The following is a 20,152-nucleotide window of genomic DNA, read 5'->3' on the forward strand; positions in this document are numbered from 1 at the left end:
TTGATCTTTAATTAAAAATGTAAAAAATACTCAATAAATTTAAAGCTGTGCATGGAATTCTGATATCTAATGATGGCTACCTGAAAAGTAGACATAGTTAGGGGTGGAGAATAGGCGTGGTAGACTCAGGCATCACTAGGCACCGGTAAATTAGGCCAGGTAAAATCTAGCCTAATATACTAGCGCCTGCCTCTAGGCTGCCTAACGATACCTAAGTCCTCTTAGGCACTGCTAGGCATGATTCTATAAAAGACACCTAGCGGTTGATTGACCACCGTGCAGACCGATGCTTAAAAGTTAGGCCTGTCAGGCGCCATTTATAGAACCAGGTCCAACATGCTTCTGTTTACCAACATATGAAATGCCGATATGCTCCTGTTATCCTTATTATTATTATTTCTTTTTGAAGTTGTCATAAAAAGAATTCAAATACCATGTACTCGGTGAAACCTAGTGTAAATTATTTAAAACAAGAGATGATAATGCAGAAGGCACCCACACACCTACGAAGGGGCACTGAGAAGTTCTCAGCCCACCCAGAAGAGAACGACGTGGATACGGCTCAATCAACGGTCTGAAACAATGTCACAACACAGAATTTTGATTCTGCAAATTGGCACTTAATGAAATAACCCCACCCCCCTTTTATAAAGCCATGTTAGGGTTTTTAAAAAAAAAATCACCGGCCAAGGCGGTATTAGTCAGACGCTCACAGAATTCCTACGAGTGTTAGAGTTAATACTGCCATGGCCGGTGATTTAAAAAAAAGCCTAATGCATCCTTTTTTTTTTTGTATAAACTGTTTATTCACAAGAACAGAAAAAGACACGCATGACATAGGAATCACAGTTTTCCAATACAAAACAAAAGTCAACCACCCAACAATAGACCCTAGAAAACAGTGAGAGTCCAGGCCAGTGTTCTGATAGCCTGGATCCCTCCAGATCCAATCCCAAAAGCAACCCACCCACCCACCCCAACCCAAGACCCCCCAACCCCCAAAACCCCTCCCTCAACCCACTGGCAATACGGGGACTACTGGCTTCCGCAATCGATTGACCACCTGGCTTTTTATCATAGGGGGCAAAGTGTCCAAATAGGAGGCCCAAATGGCTTGCTCCGAGACCTAGAGAACCGAGCGGACATGGACTCCCAGACCATTAAAAGATGAAATTTATTGCGCCAATACCAGATGGTGGGTGGGGAGTCCTGAAGCCAATGATTCAGAATACATTTCTTCCCCACAATATAACCCTTACGAATAAGAAAATTGTCGCCTGCAGAAAGTCCTCCCAAATGACCGTCCGCAAAAAAAATAATCCCTTCCACCGATGAGGGGAGCGGATAACCCACCAAGGATTCCAAATAACACCTGACCTCCAACCAAAAGGCAGAGATAGAGGCACACAACCACACCCCATGCGCCAGAGAGTTAGCAACCTGGCGACATTTCAAGCAAATAGCGGTAGGGGCACACCCAAAATAAAAGGCCTGTTGCTGGGAGACATAACCCCGATGGAGAACCCGAAATTGACATTCCTGAAGTTCAGCGCTCTGTACCACCCGAGGAATCTGTCGCACCAAAGGAGCCAAGGACGCCACCCCGCGGGCGAATGCATCCTTTTATAAGAAGCCCTAACATAGCTCTCTTTTCAGCTACAGTGGCAAAATAATGCTCTGAATTTAGGCAGTTGGTTGGGGGGGGGGGGGGGACTGAGAACTTTTCAGCACCCTCTCATAAAGTCAATAGCCCTAAGTTCTATTTCTGTTAAGATTGATATGACACCTATATGAAGTTTATACAAACTATGCACATTTTCATTTAAAAATAGCTTTAAAGTCAAAAATCTTTTAAAAAGTTTACCACCTGCATCATATCTAATTTTCAGGTTATTTTCTTGTCAGGGGTGCCTATTGTAGCCTAATAAACCAAGGGGGAAAAGTTAGGTTATTTGCCAGCCCTATCTAGGGAGCAGGCTGTTGCTAGGGCAACTGAAGAATACCTGTCTTTTCTCCAGAATGAAATGCAGTAGCCATAGCAACAGCATCCTGTCTTCCCAGGGACCATCTTGAACTGTAGAAACAGTGGTTACCATGGAAACACTTGGCACTGCAAATTGGGTTTATATAATGGTTTTTTTTAAAACCTTAAATATGTGCGTTATAATGTTATCATTTGTTAATATTATTTTAACCTTTATACGCTCCCGTGCTTCTCCGGTTGCAGTTGTCACATGAACGGCAGCATGGTGTTAGAGAGCTGGGTAGGTGTTTGGGAGAGCAGTTGCCCGGGCAACAGGAACTGGGCGTTTTAGGGGTGGTTGCTATAGGGATTTGCATGCTGACGAAGACTTGTGAGGCAGGGAAGACAAATTACCCTCATCATTATCTGCAAGCTTGTCAATCAAACATCTTTCATTCTTCATCAATGCGATAAGAAAGCACCGAGCGATAGCAGAGAGATCGAGCAAGCAGAGGGAGAGAATAGCAAGCCAGGGAACATCATTTCCAACTGCACTCCACACCAGCAAGTGAAGAGGAGCAATTGCCGGCATGGCAACCATCACCTGCACCAGATTCACCGAGGAATACCAGCTTTTCGAAGAGCTGGGCAAGTAAGTTAAAGAGAGCTTTGGCGTAATCTCCCCCTTCCCTCCCCCTTTCCTTGAAGGTGTAGTCATGTTTCTGGACTGGAAGGGGGAAAAAGAAGCAAGCGACCCCCAAATCCACCCCAGTGAGGGATTAGTTTGGGTTTCACTGATCCTTTAAAGAGAGACAGTTATATCATTAATTTGGGGGGTAAGTGCTGAAATCGTTGCTCTTGTCTGCGGAGAAGCGCAAGCGGCAAGAGAAATAGCAGGTAGTTGTTGGTTGCTCCTGGTCACTACTTGTGGTTTGCGATGTTTCCTGGATACAACAGATTCAGAGTGGCAGGGGTAGGTCACAGGTAGAGGAATCCTGGTTTCCAGCCGCTTCACAAGGAACTATTGTTAAGAGGGAGAGGAGGAAGCTCTGGTCTTTAGGAGGGGGGGGGGGGCTGATGCAATGGGACTGGTGATGCTCTCTAGTTAGCGTTTATTTAGAAGTTGTCCTTCACGGGAAGAGAAAAAGAAAAAAAACTTGCTAGTTCTATGTTTGTTTTCTGTGGTACCCCCAAGAAACCGAACTAAAAATGACATAATGCCGTTCATTAAAGAAAAACCAAACAAACCGATAGTAGCAGAGGGGTTTGTACCTGTGTGCAAAGAATTTGATCGTGAAAAAAAAAAGGTACCAATAGATATTGAAACTGTGCAGTATTTTTTTTTTTTTTTTTAATGCTAAGAAAACACAAGGGGGAGGGCGGTGCTGAAAAGTTCTCAGCCCAAGCAGCCGACTTCCTAAATTCTGAGCCTTATTTTGTCACCGTAGCTGAAAAGTGTGTTTTCTTGTTTCTTTAAGTGCTAATTTGAAAACCCCCAACCCCCACCCCCCTGAAATTCTCTGGTATTTTTGACATTGTTCCGGATCATTGATTGAACCGCCTCCGCGTCATTCTCATCTTGGTTGGGCTGAGAACTTTTCAGCACCCCCTGTAGATACTAATAAAGAGGGCAGAAAAGAGCGATTTGGGAGGAAAATGATGTGGTTTGGTGAAATTATATGTTGCAATCCCTATACAGCGAAAAAATAATGAGAGAGCTGTGGATAAAAATCCCGCTGTGGTAAGCTAATTACAGGGGTTTACCTTGCTTGCAAAAAAAAAAACCAAACAAACCCCTCTAACCAGTACATTCTGAAAGGGAAAACTCTCTCACAGAGAACCCTTCAGGGATGTTTGGCTGAACAGTAAAATATGCTTTAACAACACAATAGCACAGCTCCAACTGCCACAGAGAGATTTATGTACTGTGCAATACTTTTAGCAGTTTAAGTTGGAACTCTGATGTAGAGAGTTGCGCGGGGACAGAAATCCCACCCATCCCCGCCCGTCCCCGCCAGGATCCTCTCTGTCCCCACCCGTCCCCGCCAGGATCCTCTCCGTCCCCACCCATCCCCATCAGGATCCTCTCCGTCCCCGCCCATCCCCGCAAGGAATTACCTCCATCCCCGCCCGTCCCCCATAAAAAGCAGCAATTACTTCTGACAGGATCATCAATTCCACAGTTTCTTTTGTGTTTGCGCTGCTGTTTTCCTTGTGGAATCTCTTTGGTGGAACCCTTTTTTTGTTTTCTGTTCAGGTAATTAACTTATAAACCCCCTCTTTTACTAAGGCTGACGTGTCCATTATATTATATCAGTGGTTCTTAACCTTGTTGGAGGTACTGAACCCCACCAGTTTCATATGCGTGCTCACCGAACCCTTCTTTATTGGAAAAATAAAATATGATTTTTACAAATTCAAAACATAGGTATACAGTGAGGGAAAAAATAATATCAATTTTGAAAACAAAAAAGTTCTCCTATATTTCGAATAATAATAACATAATAATGAAATTTACTGCAAATCAGTGTGACTTCTGCTGTTGCCTCTCAGAGACCAGTTCAGAAATGCGCGGCTTTACCTTGGCAAGTGCCACTCTCGTGTCATTTTTGCAACAAAGTCTGTTCCTTTTCTTCATTTTTATGTCCAGCATCCTCGAAAAGGATTGCGCGCTATATGAGTCGGAGGTGTGTTTTGACCTCCGCCGAACCCGCGAGACTGACTCACCGAACCCCTGGGGTTCGGTCGAACCCAGGTTAAGAACCACTGTATTATATGGACGAACCCTGCTTCCAAAGCCTTCCATCCCCGTGGGAGTCCCATGGGCCAGAGGGGGGTCCCCGCGGGAGTCCCGTGGACCAGAGGGGGGTCCCCGTGGGAGTCCTGTGGGTTAAGGGGGGATTTCCGTGGGACCCCCGCGGGACCCACGGGATTCCTGCGATCCCCGTTTCCGTGCAGACCTCAACTCTGATGTTAATCTACGAGTCAGAAAATGCAGAAATGGGACATAATATCTCAATGATCTAGCAGCAGTAAAAGCGTTCCATCAGCATACTGTATACCGGGGAGTGGGGGAGCTCATATATGCCTTTTTATGTATGCAGTTTGTAAAATGGTTCACACTTGTTATACCATACATGGGGGGGGGGGTCCTTTTATTAAGGGGCACTAACCGATGTTGTGCGCAATAAAGATTAACGCTAAATGCTAAGATGCCCATTGAATATAATAGATTCCTTAGCATTTAGCATATGCTACATCGGTTAGCATCCCTTAATAAAAAGGACCCCATAATGCTTAAATTTGGAGACACATAGACATTCAACATCTAGTAGGTAGATGGAAATTATTCTCAGTCCATGTGTATCTTTAATGCCGTTATAACATTCAAATCAACAAGACCGGCTTTAACGGGATACTGCAAATTCTTTATTCGAAGGGTATCGGCTGAAACTCTCACCGCGAAATTATAGATGCTACTGCCAGGATGTGAAACGCCTGCCCTGGTGCTGGGGAAGTCTTTCGTGCCCGCTCTAAGCATTTTTGGAGCCATGAAAACGACCTCCGTCTGCTACATGGCAAGGGACTAGCACATAAACGGGGAAATTTTGCAAGAGAAATCTCTCCACTGTCCTTTAAGCTCTTGGGACCAGATATGCTGAGCTGCTCTTCCATTCTGTATCTGTGAGAAAAGATGGTTTAGGGCATAGGGCTTTTTGTTGAAGAGTGAGATATTATTGCGGTGAAAGAAATGTGTGTCTCCTTTGGTAGTTATAATTACATTTATTATTTGCCCTTTCCCAGCATAAAAAAATCATTTGCTTTCTTGTAGACATGTTGACAGTGGATTCCATAGTAATGGAAGCCTTGGGTACATTCTTACAGTGTGTATAGGAGAAGTAGAAAAGACAGAATCCTCTCAAGAAGATGGAATATATTTTGCCCCGATTTCTTACGTGAATTAATCAGCTTTGCAGGTACAGGTGATGCTTCATCCCCTTCGATGGAAGGAAGACCCAATATTTAGCGGACCTGCAACCTTGCTGGGGAGAGTTTAGCTAGAAAAGCTGCTTTTTGCTATGGAGATGTTCCAAGTGGTTTATGCAAAAACATCCTTTCTGGGTTAACATTTTGCAATCATGAAGGTTGCATAAACAGTAAAAGAGAAGGCAATTAAATGGATTGAGACGGTATCTCATTTCAAAATCACATTAAAAAAAAAAAAACGATGGATGGAAAATCAGTAACTTTCTAGGAACATGTAAGGTAATCCCTAGAAACGAATGCATCATATAATGCCGGAGTACGTTCAAATGCTTATATCATCAGATCTCTTGATCTAATAACGTCTCGGTATATGAAAAAATTGTGACTGGAGACTGAAGTGCACCAATCGGCCAAATGCAGAGTTCTGGTCCTCAGTACTCTGTCTGCGGTCTTTGTTCTGATCTTTAATAGGGCACTCACTTGTCATTAAAAACAAATGGCTCTGGCTACTGTTTTTAAAATGGAATTGCAATTCAAACTGATATTGGTGGCTCTCTCTTTTCCTCCTGCAGAGAAAAAAATACAGTATTAAATACCAGCATGCTGAGGACAGTGGCATTCAAAAGCAGGACTAGATGTTGTGGTCCTTAGTGAGGTGAATTACCTCACAGGTGGACTCTGCCTAACTAGTCCGGCAAACTGTGAAATTACGTGTGATAGATTTCTGGCTGCCAGCGTCTCGATTTTAGGTCTTGAGTGAATTTTGGCTCAAATGTGCTGATCCTTGCAGTCCTACTTCCCTTTAAGAAAAAACAACCCTGCCAAAATGGATTGTTTTGCAACCTGAGGGACTGAGCCTGCAATGTTACCGAGGTATCTGTCCTTGGACTTAGGAAGTATGTGCCCCAAACTCATTTTCATACCTCTCACTGGACATAAGCTCTGGCCTCGGGAAGTGCAAGGCAAATTCATGCTCTGCTTAGCCACCTTACCTCTTTTTGCGGCTTAACAGTTGCTTTCTGCTGGCGGTTTTGAAATTATTCTTTCCATTCTTTCATGCATCCCACACAGAGCTGTGTGACTGAAAAGCAAGGACAAAGAACCCCAATTAAGGACTCCTGCTGTTAAAAACAGTCACCGAGTTTAGAAAAGCTGGGGGGGAGGGGGAACCCACAAATGAAAATACAGGGTAACCCAGTCTTTTTGTTTTAAATTAGCTAATCTCCTTCCCAGCTGGTTAAAAAAATGTCACAAAAATCTCTCAGATGCCAACCATTAGGAATATTTGACAGAGCTATTAGTGGTTGAATCTTATAGAATATAATCCTGTTCCAATTTGGGATAATGGCCACAGACATTATAAAATCTTTAAAATCGTTCTAAAATTAGGAAATGGATCTGAGTTTTGCACAGTATATAACAGAAGACACAGTCCTTTCTTTCCCCGAAAACAAAGAGCCTGTTGGCATCATGGGAGGCCTTGCCCTGCTCACAGGGATTTATTAACTGTGAAAGGCACAGACATAACAGCCTTCTAGAGAAGACTTTATTTTTAAGGACAGGCAGACAGTTAAAGTAAACTATGGCAGAGGTGTCAAAGTCCCTCCTCGAGGGCCGCAATCCAGTCGGATTTCCAGAATTTCTCCAATGAACATGCATGAGATCTAGCATACAATGAAAGCAGTGCATGCAAATAGATCTCATAAATACCTCTTATTCCAAGTGATAAATATCCGTTGCGATATATGATTCAATCACTCTTAATAGCTATAAATTTCGTAACTTTACTGAAGCTTCGGACCTCAGAAACACCACTCATCACTCAAATGTTTATCACTGGCCCACTTTCTTTATCCTAATTGGATTTCAATATTTAAAGTGCAGTTTTTAAAGTGCAACAGTTTCAAAGTGCTTATAAAGTGCCTTTAAAGTGCTACTAGTCAAATGCTATTACATATGTTTATGACTTATCTCAGTTTTTATGATGGGGGAAACTCAGATCTGACATGTTTCGCGTATTCGACGCTTTATCAGGGGCCGGAATGAGGTGGAGTTGGGGGCAGAATGAGGTGGGGCCGGGGGGGGGGGGAGGAGGCGAACGGGATCGGCCCATGTATCCTCTTTTTCAGGACCAAAAATCTAGTAACCCTATGAAAGGGGATTGACTCAGAAGTAACCTGAGGACATACTTCATAGAAAGTGTGCTGAATTTGTGAAATGACCACTTGGTGATGGTGGTGGAGACAAAAGCTGTAACTGAATTCAAGAAAGCTTGGGACAGGTACATAGGGGACCTAATTCTATATATCATGCCTATAAGGTTGGTGCTGACTGGGGCAGCGCTAAGCACAATTCTATAAAAATTATGTGCAAATTATAGACTCACACTAACCCCCTCTTTTACTAAGGTGGTCTAACCGATTAGCGCGGGCTAAATGCTAACGTGCCCATAGACTAACATGCATGCGTTAGCATTTAAGAACATAAGAACATAAGAAGTTGCCTCCACTGGGTCAGAGCAAAGGTCCATCGTGCCCAGCGGTCCGCTCCCGCGGCGGCCCATCAGGTCCATGACCTGTGAAGTGGTTTCCGACTAATCCTACAACCTACCTCTGCTTCTATTTGTACCCCTCAATCCCCTTTTCTTTTAGGAACCTATCTAGACTCTCCTTGAACCCCTGTAGTGTGCTCTGGCCTATCACAGCCTCCGGGAGCGCGTTCCATGTGTCCACCACCCTCTGAGTGAAAAAGAACTTCCTAGCATTTGTTCTAAACATGTCCTTTTTCAATTTCTCTGAGTGCCCCCTTGTACTTGTGGCTCCCCACAGCCTGAAGAATTTGTCCCTGTCTACCTTCTCTATGCCCTTCATGATTTTGAAGGTTTCTATCATGTCTCCTCTAAGTCTCCGCTTTTCCAGGGAGAATAGCCCCAGCATTTCCAATCTGTCAGTGTATGAGAAGTTTTCCATACCTTTTATCAGCTTTGTCGCTCTTCTCTGGACTCCCTCAAGTACCGCCATGTCCTTTTTGAGGTACGGCGACCAGTACTGGACACAGTACTCCAGATGTGGGCGCACCATCGCCCGATATAGCGGCAAAATGACTTCCTTCGTCCTGGACGTGATACCCTTTTTGATGATACCCAACATTCTGTTCGCTTTCTTTGAGGCTGTTGCACACTGTGCTGATGCTTTCAATGTTGTGTCCACCATCACCCCCAGTTCTCTTTCAAGTTTGCTCACCCCCATCAACGATCCCCCCATTTTATAGTTGAACATCGGGTTCTTTTTCCCTACATGCATGACTTTGCATTTCTCAGTGTTAAAACTCATTTGCCATTTTCTTGCCCAGTCTTCCAATCTCGTTAAGTCCCTTTGCAGGTCTTCACAGTCTTCCTTGGTTCTAACCCTGCTGTAGAGTTTGGTGTCGTCCTCAAATTTAATGACCTCACAGTTCGTCCCTGTCTCCAAGTCGTTAATAAATATATTGAATAGGAGCGGTCCCAGCACCGACCCCTGTGGGACTCCACTCATGACCCATTGCCATTCTGAGTAATGGCCCTTTACTCCAACCCTTTGTTTCCTGCCTGCCAGCCAGTGTTTGATCCATCGGTGGATATCCCCTTGCACCCCGTGGTTCCACAGCTTCTTAAGAAGCTGTTCGTGGGGTACCTTGTCGAAGGCTTTTTGGAAGTCAAGGTAAATGATGTCAATGGATTCCCCTTTATCCATCTAGCGCGCACTAATTGGTTCACGCACCTTAGTAAAAGAGGGCCTTAGTGTCACTTATGCATGATAACTTTTAGTAGGGTTGCCAGATTTTACTATAATAAAATCCGGACCCCCTAGACCAGGGATCTCAATGTCCCTCCTTGAGGGCCGCAATCCAGTTGGGTTTTCAGGATTTCCCCAATGACTATGCATTGAAAGCAGTGCATGCAAATAGATCTCATGCATAGTCATTGGGGAAATCCTGAAAACCCGACTGGAATACGGCTCTCGAGGATTGGAATTCCCTACCCCTGCTCTATATACTTGTGCCTAAAACCATGCCCAAGATCCACCCCCTAACCACTCCCTCTTTCCGGCATCGCACACTTGAGCCAAGGCATAACTTTTATAGAATTGAGCCTATCAAATTCCACACATAATTAACATCAGTTATGAGGTAGTCATTGCTAATTATCAGCTCTGATTAGGCCAGGGCTGGGCAACTCCGGTCCTCGAGGGCCGGAATCCAGTCGGGTTTTCAGGATTTCCCCAATGACTATGCATGAGATCTATTTGCATGCACTGCTTTCAATGCCTAGTCATTGGGGAAATCCTGAAAACCCAACTGGATTCCGGCCCTTGAGGACTCGAGTTGCCCAACCCTATTATTCAATTAAGTTCTGCACGTACATCAGCCATGCACACCAATGTAAATGTACAACTTTAGTTGCCATTTATAGAATTTGGGGAGTATCTTTAGAGGAGAGGAAAAGATAGACCATGTGGTCTTTATTTGCCTTCATTATTCTCTAACTGCTCAAGCAGTCCCCATTTTTTGTTTGATTTTTTTAAAATGTAGCATTCGGGAAACTGATTGGGACATGTTTACAACCACACTCAAATTAGTTTACATATAGGTGCTTCAAGCATTTTCCCCATCTGGCCCGGTTTATGTACCTGGGGCAGTGGAGGATTAAGTGACTTGCCCAGGGTCACAAGGAACAGTGTGGGGTGTGAACCCACAGCCTCAGGGTGCTGAGGCTGTAGCTCTAACCACTTGGTCACACTCTCCACCAATACAATATCAGAAGTGAGCCAAGTATAGAACAATGAAGCTATTGTGACATCACTGATGAGGTTGGCTCTTATTGGTGGAATGAGGCATTATGACATCAGGGACTTGTACACAGCCTTTTTGTAGTTTTACAACCACACTCAAAGCAGTTTACATACAGGTTCTTCGAGCATTTTCCCGGTGGGCTCACAATCTATCTAATATACCTGGAGCAATGGGGGGATTAAGTGACTTGCCCAGGGTCAGAAGGAGTAGCGTGGATTTGAACCCACAACCTCAGGGTGCTGAGACTATAGCTCTAACCACTACACCACGCTCTCCTAAATAGCCAGTAATATTGTGAAGAAAATGTACTGCATCCTGTCTGACTTTTTACTGTGCAGATCCTTTATTTCTCCTTTTCCTCCCAGCTTTCTCTCCCCCCTTTACCCTTGCTGTTTCGCCCTCCTCTTATCCTCCTCCCTTCACTATTGTCTCTTTCACAATGAATAACTGAATATGTAAGAAGGCTGTACTCTTTATTCCCACTGTAAATGCAAATTCTAGCGTTCAGTGATGCATAAGGAATAAAGAGATCAAAGGACATTTGCATACTATGCACTGGAGCTGGTTCTAAATTCATACACATGTAGCTGCTGAAATTCCAGCTGTGTTATTCCATAGTGCAGTTTGCAGGCAAGCAGTGCCTTCTAGAGCACGAGCAGGGTGAACACTTATTCTCATAACTTATAGGACATTATTGTCTTTTTTATGTAAATCTTTTAACACTTGCACATTGCAATCTAATATAATAAAACGGTAAGCCGCGCATGCGCACTTCCTATGCGTGCGCCATTTTTCCGTGAGCTGTAGCGACCCATAGGAAGTGCGCATGCGCGGCTTACGGTCTGGCCTCACGCGAGGCAAGACAAGTGCGCATGCGCGCCCTTCCCTGCTCTCCACCTGCGGAGCGGTGGCTGCCGGCCGCTAGCACCCCGTGCCCTCTCCGTCGCCTCCCGGCTCCAGCGGCGTAGGCAGCACTATAAACACGCTGCTTCGCGCCCTTCTCTGCCGATTTCCTCTGCCGCGTCTCTGATGACATCATCGGAGACAGACGCGGCAGAGGAAATCGCCAGTAAAAAAGGCTGCGAAGCAGCGTGTTTATAGTGCTGCCTACGCAGCTGGAGCCCCGAGGTTTGTCGGCGGTGGGAGGGTCAGGAGCAGGCCGGATCGACAACAGCAGTAAAAGAAGGGGGAGGGGCCGAACGGAGCAGGGAAGAGAAGGTAAGAGAAGGGAAAGGGGGAGTGGGGGAAAATGCTGCTACTGCTTCTACACAGGAAAGGGGGGGGTAGGAGGGAAATGCTGTTGCTGCTGCATAGGGAAGTGGGATGGAAATGCTGCTGCACAGAGAAATGGGGAAAAATGACAGACAGACAGCGGGAGGGAGGGAGACAGAAAGAAAAAAAGAGACAGGGGTAGCGAGAGGGACAGAAAGACAGACAGAGAAAGGGGGCCAGAGAGAGAGTCAGCGGGAGAGGGAAAGGGGGCTGCTTTGGGGGAGGGGTGTGCTGGGGGAGACAGAAGGGGCCATGGAGAGATAGGGAAAGGGAGGAGATGTGCTGGGGACAGACAGCTTTGCTCTGGGGGGAAGACAGAAGAGGGCCAGGGAGAGACATTTGGGGGGAGGTGGGTGCTGGGGGCAGACAGCTTTGCTCAGGGGGAGACAGAAGGATACAGACAGCGGCCAAGGAGAGAGAGATAAAGAAACACAGACAGACACATCTATTCTAGCACCCGCTAATGTAATGGGCTTAAAGACTAGTGTAATAATATAAGAAAATAAATCTTGTCCACATTGTTGGGGAGAAAGAAAAGAGCATAAATCGAGGATTATCAGAAGCCAAGAAATTCAGGACGATTTCCTATATTAATGTACCTAGTAAGCTAGACCTTTTGCTTTCTCGGATATTAATACATTCCCACTTCTTTCTTCAATAGCAATTGCGCTAGCTGTATAGGATCAAAAAAATATATACTTCCCATCAGGATATGTAACCAGACATTTACCCCCCCCCCCCCTTCTACGAAACCGCGCTAGCGGTTTTTTAGCATAGAGAGCCGTGCTGAATGGCCCGCGCTGCTCCTGACGCTCATTGAGTTCCTATGAGCGTCGGGAGCAGTGCGGGCCATTCAGCGCGGCTCTCTGCACTAAAAACCGCTAGCGCGGTTTTGCAGAAGAGGGGGTTAATTTTCCAACTTTATTTCTTATTTGATATTCCGCACATCGACACAGCCGTCTGAGTGGTTCACAGGGGTTCATAATCTAATCAGATGCTCTAAGTATTTTCCCTAACTGTCCCGTGGGTCACAATGGAGGGTTAGGTGACTTGCCCAAGGTCACAAGAAGTGGTGGTGGGATTGCTCCTGCAACCTCAGAGGGATAAGGCAACGGTTCTAATCATAAATGCATATGGAATATTATAAGTTGTGCACATATCTCCCCAAACTAGGTGCAATCATTTATACCAACTCAGTGGTTGGTATATAGTAAAGCCCAGAGTCTCGAAATGGTGCCATTCCGAAGGTGCCGGCAGACGCCCGAACAGTGCCTAAGTTGTGTTGTAACTGGCCATTAACGGTGCAGTCACTGTCCGCGCCGTTAAAAAGCAATGAAAAACGATATAAGAAAAAAAAAAGTAGGTGCTGCGAGGCACCTACAAAAAATGGTGCCTGAATCGCGTCTACGAGACGCTTACCGGCGCCGAACATCCAAAGAGGTATGGTTACGGGTTGGGATGATGCGTGGTGCCTCTAAGTGTGATTCTACGTCACAGATAGGTGCCGGAAATGTAGGTCTGTAAAACCCTGGCCTACATTTCTGGCGCCAATCTTCAACGCACATTGCGATTCTCAAAACAGCGCCTAGTTTGAGTGATATGCGACCGGCGCTGGTTTTTTTTTTTTCAGGTGCTAGCCAATTCTGGCGCCGTTTTGACGTTCTGGGCCTAAGTGCTTGCACTTAACCTAGATGTGCCTATATACACTTGGAGACACTAGTATTCTATAAAGAAAAGTAGGCACCCACTTACCTTTATAGATTAGGCATTATTTAGGTATCTTCAAGGCACCTAAACGTAAGTACATAGTTTGTTTGATTGTAACCTGAATATTTTTCCTGCTGTATTTTTCCACTTATGTTTGACTTATTCTTGCTATACACCACCTTCAAAAAAGCGATTATTAAATCCTAATAAATAAAGTATGGTAGAGTATGTTACATTACAATGTCAACACAATTCATGGCAAAATCATTTTAATAGACAGCATAGGGTGTAAGCAAAGATGGAGCATATAGATAGATAAGAGAGATTTAAAGAAGTTGCATTTGAGGTCAGAATGGTGCTTGAGAATTCTTAGCTAGGGTGGGGGGTGGATTAACATGTCCTGCTATAGTGTTACAGAATAGAGAGTTGCACGGGGACAGAAATCCCACCCATCCCCGCCCGTCCCCGCCAGGATCCTCTCCGTCCCCACCCGTCCCCGCCAGGATCCTTTCCGTCCCCACCCATCCCCGCCAGGATCCTCTCTGTCCCCACCCATCCCCGCCAGGATCCTTTCTGTCCCCGCCAGGATCCTCTCTGTCCCCACCCGTCCCCGCCAGGATCCTTTCCGTCCCCACCCATCCCCACCAGGATCCTCTCTGTCTCCACCCGTCCCCGCCAGGATCCTTTCCGTCCCCACCCGTCCCCGCCAGGATCCTTTCCGTCCCCACCCGTCCCCGCCAGGATCCTTTCCGTCCCCACCCGTCCCCGCCAGGATCCTCTCTGTCCCCACCCGTCCCCGCCAGGATCCTTTCCGTCCCCACCCGTCCCCGCCAGGATCCTCTCCGTCCCCACCCGTCCCCGCCAGGATCCTTTCCGTCCCCACCCGTCCCCGCCAGGATCCTTTCCGTCCCCACCCGTCCCCTCCAGGATCCTCTCTGTCTCCACCCGTCCCCACCAGGATCCTTTCCGTCCCCACCCGTCCCCGCCAGGATCCTTTCCGTCCCCACCCGTCCCCGCCAGGATCCTTTCCGTCCCCACCCGTCCCCGCCAGGATCCTCTCTGTCCCCACCCGTCCCCGCCAGGATCCTCTCCGTCCCCACCCGTCCCCGCCAGGATCCTTTCCGTCCCCACCCGTCCCCGCCAGGATCCTCTCCGTCCCCACCCGTCCCCGCCAGGATCCTTTCCGTCCCCACCCGTCCCCGCCAGGATCCTCTCTGTCCCCACCCGTCCCCGCCAGGATCCTTTCCGTCCCCACCCGTCCCCACCAGGATCCTCTCTGTCCCCACCCGTCCCCGCCAGGATCCTTTCCGTCCCCACCCGTCCCCGCCAGGATCCTCTCTGTCCCCACCCGTCCCCGCCAGGATCCTTTCCGTCCCCACCCGTCCCCGCCAGGATCCTCTCTGTCCCCACCCGTCCCCGCCAGGATCCTTTCCGTCCCCACCCATCCCCGTCAGGATCCTCTCCGTTCCCACCCATCCCCGCAAGGAATTACCTCCATCCCCGCCCGTCCCCATAAAAAGCAGCAATTACTTCTGACAGGATCATCAATTCCACAGTTTCTTTTGCTGTTTTCCTTGTGGAATCTCTTTGGTGGAACCCTTTTTTTGTTTTCTGTTCAGGTAATTCACTTATAAACCCCCTCTTTTACTAAGGCTGACGTGTCCATTATATTATATGGACGAACCCTGCTTCCGAAGCCTTCCATCCCCGTGGGAGTCCCATGGGCCAGAGAGGGGTCCCCATGGGAGTCCCGTGAGTTAGGGGGGATTCCCGCGGGAACCCCGCAGGACCCGCAGGATTCCCGCGATCCCCGTTCCCGTGCAGACCTCTATTACGGAATTGATAGCCCCAGCGAATACTCTGTATGGCATAAGCTAACTGCGTGAACACCTTGCTTATCCAGTATCCCCGATCCTGAAGGAGAATGAAATGCGTCGGAGGGGGCTGGTGCAGTAATGTTCAGAAGCTAAGTTGCATTTTATACTAAACTACTGACTAAGCTATAAGCACTGTCACTTTAAAATTATTTTAAAAGTAACTTTAAAATACTACATGCCGATAAACAAAGGTTCCAGTGAGGATTGCTGCCACACTATTCAAATGAGTTAGTGCGGCATTCTGAGGACCTTCACTGTGAAAGAAACATTACATATCAAAATGCTGTAGTGTTGACCATCCTCTATCTCCCCTGCCCCGCAACAGTGATGAAACAACTACGAACAGTACAAAACACAGCCCTGAGACTAATCTATTCACTAAGAAAACACAACCACATCACCGAGGCATACCTTGACTCACACTGGCTCCCACCCAATTCAAGCAAGAATACGGTACTATTTAAATCCATAAATGATTACAGCCCAGCCTATTTGAACAACCACCTAATCCAAACTACCACAACCAGACACAGGAGAACCCAGACACCATTCACATACCCTCCAATCAGAGACATCAAACTGTACGATGGCCTTCTAGCCACACAGGCAGCAAAACTAGATCACCAACTCTCCAATCTACTAATCGCGACCCCAGACTACAAAACTTTCAGAAAAGAAATAAAAACCCTGCTATTCAAAAAAATCCATGAAGACTAACTAACACCGTATGAAACATTTCAATCCTCTGAAGCAACCCACTCTACTCTGTAACACCTCTGGACATGTCCACAAATCCTCTTCTGTAATCCGCCTTGAACCGCAAGGTAATGGCGGAATACAAATCACTAATGTAATGTAATGTTGAAGATTTATTGAGTGTTGTGATTAGTGTTTATCTGTGCCCAGCGTTGTTTGATAGCTTAGCTGCAAGCATTTAGGTCAAGAAAACCCAGGCATAAGAGGATGTGCCTTAAAGTTAGAGCGCCTAGAGATGCCTAAGGCCGCTTAGACAGCGCTGTGTGCCTAACTTTTACAGAATCGCACTTAGCATCGCACTTGTTGGCACTGAATTTTTAGGCAACGTACTGTATATAGAATTGGGGCCAGAATGCCAAAAATTATGTGCTAATTTTTTCTGTGTGTCTACACACCTGCAATTTTAAATGAGCCCTCCCATAACACTCGTCAATTGAAAGACCAGTGTCAATTGAAAGAGGAGTGTGTGGCGCAGTGGTTGGATCTACAGCCTCAGCACCCTGGGGTTGTGGGTTCAAACCCCGCGCTGCTCCTTGTGACTCTGGGCAAGTCACTCAGTCCTCTATAGCCCCAGGTACGTTAGATAGATTGTGAGCCCACCGGGACAGATAGGGAAAATGCTTGAGTACCTGATTGTAAAAACCGCTTAGATAACCTTGATAAGCGGTATATCAAATCCTAATAAACTTGAACTTAAACTTAATAAACTTTCAAAATGGCCTTCACAAATTTTTAAGTTGGTGCTACTTGGATTCAAATAAGCTCATGGAGAGATGCCAAATATCTTCCAATGTGAGGCCATGACACTGCTGACCAACATATGTCAATGACGTCCATTTTTAAAATTTTATTATTTATATACCACTTATATCCTAAGTGGTTTACATTCAGGTACTTTATCATATTTCCCTATCTGTCCCAGTAGGCTCAAACTCTATCTATTGTACCTGGGGGGAAGCAGCGAGGGATTTGAACCCACAACCTCAGGGTGCTGAGGCTGTAGCTCTAACCACTGCACCACACACTCCTACTCCATCCCTTCCAGACCACGTTTAAACTTTTTCTTGGGGGTGGGGGGGGGGGGTATCCTCAAGGAGGTGAACATTTCCAAACACATTCTCTTCTTCTATTGAGAAATGCCTAGTCTTTCCCTTTTCAGCTCTCCCTTTCTGTTTTGAGCTTAGGTAGCAAGGCAGAATGATGACGAGGGTTGCTCTAGAGGTCTCCAGGGGTCACCCTGGTTCCATGGGCCTTGCATTGAAGACTGTGCTATACACCTAGTAGAGATAGCAAGTTTGGTTAGATACTTTGGGCTCCTTTTACAAAGGTGTGCTAAGCATTTTAGCATGCGCTAACCACGTGCTAAGGCATGCATGTTAATCTATGGACGCGTTAGCGGTTAAAACATGCGTATATTTAGCACGCAATAAATGCATAGCGCACCTTAGTAAAACAAGAAGTCTATTTCCTTATCATTTACAAATGATTCTGGTGATGTAATTTCTGTGGAAAATGGCATTATTTCTTCCACCGATCTACCACTGATGGGACAGAATAGAAGTTTGTATTTCTTTGTTTATGAGGTTCAACTAGGTTGTTTTTAACCTATTAGTATTGCAGTGATAATAGAATTTGCTTACTGTTCCGCTCACTGAAAAAATGAGGAAATTATTAATAATACTAGTCTTTAAGCCTGTTACATTAACAGGTGCTAGAATAGATATGTGTCTCTGTATTTCTTTTTCTCTCCTTGGCTGCTTTCTTTCATGCTGTCTGTCTTTCTTTCTTTCTGTCTCTCTCTTTTCTCGGCTGCCAACCACCACCCCCTGTCCAGCAGTAGCCCTTCTCCCTTTCTTTTACCTCCCCCTCCCCCCTGTCCAGCAGTAGGCCTCCCTTCCTGTTACCTCCCCACCCCCCGTCTAACAGCACCTCTTCCCTGCTCCCCCTGTCCAGCAGTACGCCTCCCTTCCTGTTACCTCTCCCCCCTAACAGCACCTCTTCCCTGCTCCCCATGTCCAGCAGTAGGCCTCCCTTCCTATTACCACCCCCCTCCCCGTCTAACAGCACCTCTTCCCTGCTCCCCTTGTCCAGCAGTAGGTCTCCCTGCCTGTTACCTCCCCCCGTCTAACAGCACCTCTTCCCTGCTCCCCTTGTCCAGCAGTAGGCCTCCCTTCCTGTTACCCCCCCTGTCTAACAGCACCTCTTCCCTGCTTCCCCTGTCCAGCAGAAGGTCTCCCTGCCTGTTACCTCCCCCCCTCCCATCTAACAGCACCTCTTCCCTGCTCCTCCTGTCCAGCAGTAGGTCTCCCTGCCTGTTACCTCTCCCCCGTCTAACAGCACCTCTTCCCTGCTCCCTCTGTCCAGCATCTGGCTGTTTAGAAGAGGAGGGCAGACAGAGGAGCAATAGAGGACCTTACAGTGCTCCCTGGCTGTGGATAGGTCTGCCGATGCCTGGAGGAGCTGAAGAGCAGGGAGGCCCACGCTTAGAGGGTGCTCGGGTGCCTGGGAAACTGTTTTGCGTGCTAGTGGGTGTGAGGATTGGCCGGGATCGCAAGAAATGCCCGACGTTCTGTTGCCGACCGTTTAGTTCTGTGCCGGAGGTAGTTTAAGTTTAAAGCTGCCACGGCGGTTCCTCTCCCAATCCCCGCCTGCGTCGGAAGCCTTCTCTGACGCAGGTGCGGCTCATGAGAGGAGCCGCGGCGGAGGCTTTGAACTTAAAAATAACTTCGGCCATAACTTACCGCTGAACTTAAAAATTACTTTGGCGAGAACATCCTTGGGGTCCGCGAGTGTGGTGCCGTTTTTCCTCCCAAGCTCATAGAACCATAAGCGCGCATGCGCACTCCTGCCTGCCACGGACATACAGATCAAGGAACACGCAGGTAGGAGTGTGCATGCGTGCTTAGCGTTTTATTATAGTAGATAATAATAGTAAATCTTCCATGTCTGCTTGACAAACGCTTAAGAGATGTCCGACACTTTCTCCCTTCTTTTGCTGAAATGGATTACTTGTTTATCATTGTAGATCAGGTGTGTCAAAGTCCCTCCTCGAGGGCTGCAATCCAGTCAGGTTTTCAGGATTTCCCCAATGAATATGCATGAGCTCTATTTGCATGCATTGCTTTCATGGTATGCTAATAGATCTCATGCATATTCATTGGGGGAAATCCTGAACACCCGACTGGATTGCGGCCCTCTAGGAGGGACATTTGGCCTTTATCTGCCATCATGTTTCTATGTTTTTACCGCCATCTAACGGACTAATCGGGACACACCTTTAGAAAAAAAAAATATCAATGGGACGAAGGGCGCCTACAATGTAGGCATCGTTTGCATGCCTAAAGAAGTGTCTAATATCCAATTCTAAGCTTCCAACCTTTAAAGTATTCTTTCTATATTACACCTTTAGATCCTTTAGGTGTAATATAGAAAGAATACTTTAAAGGTTGGAAGCTTGGAATTGGATATTGGATTTATGCTACATGGTGATAATTCCAGGAATAAGACTTTAAATAGTGTCTAATAAGATTGTTTAAAGAAGTGTCTAGGCACACCTACTGATGCCTAAGGCCGGCGTAGGTGTGGTTTGTGCTTCTCGTAGGTAAGAGTTAGACGCCTGAAACGTAGGCCTGCAAAATGATGGCCTACATTTTTTTTCCAGTTCAAACAAGTAATACATCGCAGTTATAGTAACCATTATAATCTCCTCTACTGGATCATACTGTGTTTCCTTACCACTCAATGGACTGATTACTACTCT

At 46.4% G+C, this 20,152-nt stretch overlaps 1 protein-coding gene across 2 annotated transcripts in view; it reads left to right on the forward strand.

Annotated features, from left to right (window-relative positions):
• Positions 1-2,553: 2,553 nt before the first annotated feature.
• CAMK2A (calcium/calmodulin dependent protein kinase II alpha) overlaps positions 2,554-20,152 on the forward strand; it is a 220,790-nt gene continuing 203,191 nt past the window's right edge. For both annotated transcript variants that reach the window (XM_033927288.1, XM_033927289.1), the window contains exon 1: positions 2,554-2,615. In XM_033927288.1, the coding sequence (XP_033783179.1) occupies positions 2,554-2,615 (62 nt within the window). The remainder of the gene's footprint in view (positions 2,616-20,152) is intronic.

Source organism: Geotrypetes seraphini, chromosome 18 (genome assembly GCF_902459505.1).
Source record: "Geotrypetes seraphini chromosome 18, aGeoSer1.1, whole genome shotgun sequence".
NCBI classification, from domain to species: Eukaryota; Metazoa; Chordata; class Amphibia; order Gymnophiona; family Dermophiidae; genus Geotrypetes; species Geotrypetes seraphini.